The sequence below is a fragment of the Pagrus major genome, chromosome 2 (genome assembly GCF_040436345.1).
Source record: "Pagrus major chromosome 2, Pma_NU_1.0".
Taxonomy (NCBI): domain Eukaryota; kingdom Metazoa; phylum Chordata; class Actinopteri; order Spariformes; family Sparidae; genus Pagrus; species Pagrus major.
The window spans coordinates 2,643,282-2,649,313 of record NC_133216.1 but is presented as its reverse complement, the minus strand read 5'-3'; the positions used below and the strand labels follow the sequence as shown (position 1 = coordinate 2,649,313).

The 6,032-nt window shown below is 43.7% G+C and overlaps 1 protein-coding gene across 1 annotated transcript; it reads right to left on the bottom strand.

The window, feature by feature from the left end:
• Positions 1-274: 274 nt before the first annotated feature.
• LOC141018656 (mRNA decay activator protein ZFP36L1) lies at positions 275-2,418 on the bottom strand. The gene is made up of 2 exons (XM_073493562.1): positions 2,365-2,418; positions 275-1,480 (listed from the first exon to the last, which is right to left on the bottom strand). Exons 1-2 carry the CDS (start codon positions 2,416-2,418, stop codon positions 275-277), a joined length of 1,260 nt encoding a protein of 419 aa, XP_073349663.1.
• Positions 2,419-6,032: the final 3,614 nt, after the last annotated feature.

The window sequence follows — 6,032 nt, the reverse complement described above, 5'->3', positions numbered from 1 at the left end:
AATATGCACAAAGTTAGGTACGTTTACCCAGCTGCATTCAGGGAGGAACTGAAAACCTAATGTTTAAATCCTTTGTGACTTTATCTGAACTGTGTAGTTTTGATAATCGAGTTTCTACTTTATTTAGACCCAATATTGTGAGGAGAAGACATGCCTCAAAGCTGCATGTTTTTGGACTGGACAGAAAAACCCAACATCAGATCCTAGTCACATAGACTTAAACAATTAGAGCATCTATCCCTAATTAAATTCAGCCCTGTGGTAAAACCCTTCCCTACTCGTCTGAAACAGACAGGCGGCTAAAGATGGGCAGGCGTCTGCCTTCGAAGCTTGGTGACTCTGTGCCACTGGAGGAAGAGCTGAGGGAGCAGGAGGAGGTGTAGCCTTCTTCAGAGAGGGAGTCAGCTGAGGAGCAGCGCTGAAGGCCAGGAGGGGCTTTGAGGCAGACGGGCAGCTGCTGGGGGAGTTTGTAAGGAAGATTTGGGTGTTTGGAGGTGGGACACCTGGCGCTGACAGAGTCGGTCACAGCGTAGAAGCGCAGAGCCGAATCACTGCTGTCTCCTGTCAGGTCGGTTATGCCGGAAAAGGGGTAGGGGCAATGCTTCAGGGGCCCCGGCTCAGGGAAGAGAGGTGAGAGGAGCTCTGGGCTCCCTGTGGATGGTGGGGAAGGAGAGACAGAGGAGGCCCGGGTAAAGAGGAGGGAAGAAGGCTGCAACTCCTCAACTGGTTGGAAAGTCTGTGGAGAGGAGGAGAAGCCTGCAAAGCTGAGGCTGTGACGCAGCAGGGGAGGCCTCAGCTTCTGTTTCTGAGGAGCGTTGCCAGTGTTGACCTCATCGGCGTTGTGGATGAAGTGGCAGCGAGCGCCGTACGGGCAGAAGCCTATCGTGTGGAAGGTGCGGCATGGCTCCGTCTTGTACTTAGGGTGCCTGCTGAGACCTCTGAGCTCATCCATGCCATGGGCAAACTGGCACTTGGTGCCGTACTTGCAGGTGCCACTTTCCTCATAGGTGCGACACAGTTCGGTCTTGTAGCGGGTGGAGATGTGAGGTGATGGGGCTGAGGGTCTTGCGGCAGAGGGGGAAGCAGCTGAGGAGAGAGAGGTGTTGCTGATGCAGAGGCCTGGTGGAGGGAGCAGCACGGACGGGGACACATTAGGCATTTTGTCCTGAGGGCTGCTGACGTTGCCCTCGATCATGCTGACCGAGCGGTCGACTCTGAAGGGGATGTGGCTGAGCGTGGAGCGAGGAAGTTGACCATCCCGGTTCCACTGCTGGGTGGAGGCCATGTTGAGCCCCCAGCAGGCTGAGTCGGTCACCTCAGAGCTGCTGCTGCTGCTGCTGCTGTTGAACTTGGAGTTGGGGAGGGTGACGGGGCAGAGAGAATGACGACGCTGGAAGCCCAGGACTCTCAGACTGTGCTGCTGCCGTTGCTGCTGTGAGCTGGCAGGCGAGCCATCTGTCGCCTCGAGGCCGCGGAAATTCTGTCACACAAAAGAAAGAGGGGAGAAGAATAGATGTGAGCTCTCTGCATTCCTGGAGCACTGGAGCGAGACTGGCAGGGCCAAGCCAAGCTGAAAGGAGCTTTTAAAGCTGCAGCTGAAGCAACAAGGCTGATAAAATAAATTGGAGAAATTCATTGTAAAAGTTGGACTATGCTTTATCTTCTAACTTTATATTTCATTTTTAGTTTCATCAGATAAAAAACAAATATTAAAGAGAAAAAGATTTGTGTTTAAGCTAGATTTTAAGTTGCATAAGTGAAAATACACTAAAAATACAATTACATTTAGTATTTTATCATAGTTGAAGCCATTATAGTCTTATATGTACACAAACTTAACAGTTTACCAAAGAAGAAATCACATTTCTGTAATTATTACTTGAGAAAAATCTATACTATCTATACTATACTATCTATACTATAAAAAGTTTTTTTTTTTTATCTCTATGCTTTAGGAAATCCTATTACAACAAACCTCTACATCTCTTTTTCTTGAATGTAATACATGATTTGATATTTTGTGAAACAAACGTTTGAGCTCTAATCCAAGCTGCAGAGAAGATGAAATTTACAAACTTTCTTTTTCACCCCAAACACCACATTTTCCCCCAAACACTGAAATGAATACATCATTAATAACGACATTTCCTGAAATAAGTTCGGGATGCACCCAAAAAAACACTATTAGTTAGTTAATTTGGTAATGTTCTTTTAAAAATAACTTGTCACCACTTCATTATTCATTTCCACATGAATTAATACTGTTAATACTTGACTCTAGCACTGCACAGCACAGTAAGACGATCACAGAAGAGGCAGATGTGGCAGATAAAAGTTAAAAAGCGTGTCAATGGTTGCTCTCACCTTGCAGAACTCCTCATCCAGTTCCAGGAAAGGCGTTAGAAAGTCGGAGGGCATGATTCACTGTCCCCGCTGAGTGAAGACGCTGGATGTCTGATCCCACAGTGGAGGACTGCTGGGGAGGACAAAATGTCGAAGTGAAGTGAAGATGGAGAGACAGACAAAGTCTGGTCTTTGGGGAGCTGGGATGACACAGAAAGATTTAAGGGTCTGGGGAGATCCCTTCGCTGGCTGTTTTTGGATGGTCAGGGTAGAAGGAACTGCTTGTTCCAGTAGTTGAGAGTTTTTTTGGGGAGGGAAGGGGAGAGAAATGAAGAGGCAGTCAGGTCCGTTGCAGAGGAGACAAGGATTTGGGAGAAAGAGCAACGTGACCCCAGGAGGAAAGTTCTTCGACCATCTGTTGGAATCTGTTTAAATAGTTGGGGAAACCCACCCATTCACACCCCCCTGCCTGTGATCCTCAGGGGGCAGGGCAAGGAGTGTGTGTGTTAATGTGTGCTAATGTGTGTGTGTTGGGGGGTTGGGCTGGGGGAGGGGGTCCTGCATTGTAATGGTGTGCTGGGGGGCAGGGTGGGCACAGAAAGACGGGGAGGGAGCTGAATGAAGCTACTTTTCAACCCATTCATTACCAAATCCTTCTGGATGCATTCTTCTTTCTCCAGCAGCCAGTCCCCTTACTTTGTGTAGGATCGATACAGCTAAGGAGATAATGACAAGTGCTGCTAATACCAAATACATTTACTGTCATTAGTGCAGTTCAAATGCAGCAAAGTTGTTCAAAGTATGTAAAAGTTTATTTGACATTTGTATACAACTCATTTCCCCCCAAATGTTCTCAGCTGCAGTTGATATAAACAAGACTCAATCTGTTTAACTCTGGATTCTCTCCATTAAAGCTGTAAAGATTCATTACATCGGGTGATATCTGGTCGTTGAAGATGTCTCTCCATCCTCTTTTCACACACTTTGTTGATAGAGACAGTATTAATTAGTCTAAGGGTATTTTTCCAGGGTCATCTGGGGTCACTGGTAGACGAAGTCTGGTCTACATGAAAACGTAATTTCAACAGATTTGTTTCATATGAACTGGTTTATATATAGAACAATATAGGCCGTGTGCCACCAGTAAGATGTTGCAGGACAAAGTAAAATGAGGCTTCACACTATAAAAGTAGACCATGTGGCTGCGGCTCATGTGGTAGAGCTTACATCCATCAGTCATTGAATCAATGAATTCAAGTAATCGGTGAACAAACACTCATGTCTGAACCAAGTCTTTTTTTTACTGTCTTTTCAACAGGAAATGCTCCCTCTTTACTGGATATTTGACATGTACATAGACATAATACAATGTTCTCACAACTTTTATTTTAAACAGTAAGGTTTATTCCTCCAAATACGCTGCATGTAACGCTGATTAAAATAATCAAGCTAAAAATGGAGGAATAAATAGGCTTTTTAAATGAAGAAAAACTGTCCAACCTGAGTTTTACTTTTCAACAATTTGATCTGAGAAGGTGAATTTCACAACATGCCTGCCTTTGGAAACTGACAATACAGTTGTCATAAAGAAGTTTCTGTATTCTTTTAACTATGAAATTTCTCCATTGCAGATGTTTTCTCCATTCTCCATTGAAAATTCATTGAAATAATGTTTTGTCATGTGGACTTTAACAGGATTTATTATGACTCGGGGTAACACCAGCTCAAGAAATAACATCTCACAATAAAATGTATTCTTATCAAAAACAATAAACGTTTCTGCAATGCACTCGCGTTCACATGAGCTGAAAAGAAGGAGGAATGCTTTTAAATGGATTTCGAGCCCATCAAACTCCAAACTCTTGTCTGCTGGAAACTCCAAAATGCCCACAGGTGCAAATGGAGTGTGGCTGATGATCTGTCCAGGGTCAACCCCACCCAGTTTTAGTTCAGTAGAGTTTTAGTTCTTGAATGTTTGTCAGAGTCAGAGATGCCTTCAAGGCTCAAATGATTTCATAGGTTGAAACTAACAGAATAAACTGTTACCAGTTACAATTTATTCGAGGAAGAATCACATTTGAAAATTGTGTCAAGAGAAGAAACTACTTACGAATGATTTTTTTTGTGAGTTTTTCGGGCTTCCATTATTTAAGCCAGATCCTAAAAAATTGTGGATGGATGTTTAGTAGGACTGAAGACTTTCTTACGATGTGGGCAGTTTGAGCTCTCAGAGGAATGTTCATTGTGTGCAGTAAGGTGCTGAGGCTTGAACGAAGCCAATGAAATTTCACAGAAGGACTTCCTGTTGTCATTATTAACTGACAAAATGTAACCACACACAAGTTGTTTCCATCAGCTAGCATGCTGACCTTCCAAGCACGAGATAACCAAGTCTTTTGTTACTATCTGCTGTTTGTTGACTACAATTTGTGCCTTTCAATATTCTGAATGAATAAAAATATGCACTTATATCTCAGTTTATATTTTATATTCATGGCCTCACATGTTTAAGAGATAAGAACAAGTCTTGCCAAGTGGGTGAGTAGTGATCCGGCCACTCCCTCAGCAGTGATGTTTCATCGTCAAGGTTATGTCCTTTCACAGCTTGTTGTTGTGTTGAAATGCAAATACAGGTCAGTGAGGGTGGATCAAAGCTTGCAGGATGGAAAAGTGTCAAATATTGCTCTTTGTTTGATGATCCCGTGCTAAGTACATCATTTTGTTGTTGTATGTATAGTAACTGAAGCACGGATACGCTAGTTTGGAATTGAAATGAAAGCAGGCAGTGTATTTTCTTCCTGTCCAGACAGTTAAGAGCCTTTTGCTTGTTTGTTCCAACTCTCTCTGAAACTCAGAGACCACATGTTGTTTGAACTTGTTGTTGTGTATTGTACCATTTGACAGCATTTACAGCGGGAGCAACGATGCATTTCAAACACTGCTGTTGATGTGTTGTTTTTGTTGCGCATTGTGTCTCTGTATGGACACTGGGGGAACGATTCAGACAGTGGTAATGTTGTGGTCGGGTGATCTGGGGTGTTGAGCCCATCAAGGAGTTCAGGGGCTCCACAGAGGAAGTGTAAACACTGCACTGTTTGCTGTCAGTGGGACTCAGCTGGTACTACTGAAACAATATAAATGGTACAATGAAAAGTACCTAATGTTTGTCTAAGTGTGTTTGTGTGTGAAAGAGGGAGAACAAGTAAGATGAGCAGCGTGAAAGCGTTAACACTGAGTTGACTACATTTGAAAACCGACCTTCCTCCCTCCAGTGAGGCCCTCAGGGGCTGGGGACAGTAAAATGAGGAAGAATGAAGACAGAAGACTGATTGTAATCAGTCATGTTAAATGTAAAAGCAGTCGATTACACATCACAGGCAACATATAGAACTGCAATATGTTGATGTCAGACAGCTTATTTTGGATTGTTTGCAGCCACTTTAAGATGAACTGTCTCTCAGTTCATACAGCCTCAAAGACAAACTGTAAAACATTTCTTATCAGAGCGCCTCATTGATACGTTACTGGTGTGTGTGTGTGTGTGTGTGTGTGTGTGTGTGTGTGTGTGTGTGTGTTCAGGGTTAAATAACTGTAACCCAGTGTGGTTTCCTCCCTGTGGTCGGTTGGTTTGGTAACAGTCTGACTGTCGTTATGTCTCTGTCTTTCCTTTCCTTCTTTCTTTTGGCTTT

Bases quoted from the DNA above. Each gene is read 5' to 3' on its own strand.
- LOC141018656 (XM_073493562.1), bottom strand. From the start codon at position 2,418: ATGCCCTCCGACTTTCTAACGCCTTTCCTGGAACTGGATGAGGAGTTC. The intron at 1,481-2,364 runs GTGAGAGCAACC...TTTGTGTGACAG, and splicing joins TGGATGAGGAGTTCTGCAAG to AATTTCCGCGGCCTCGAGGC.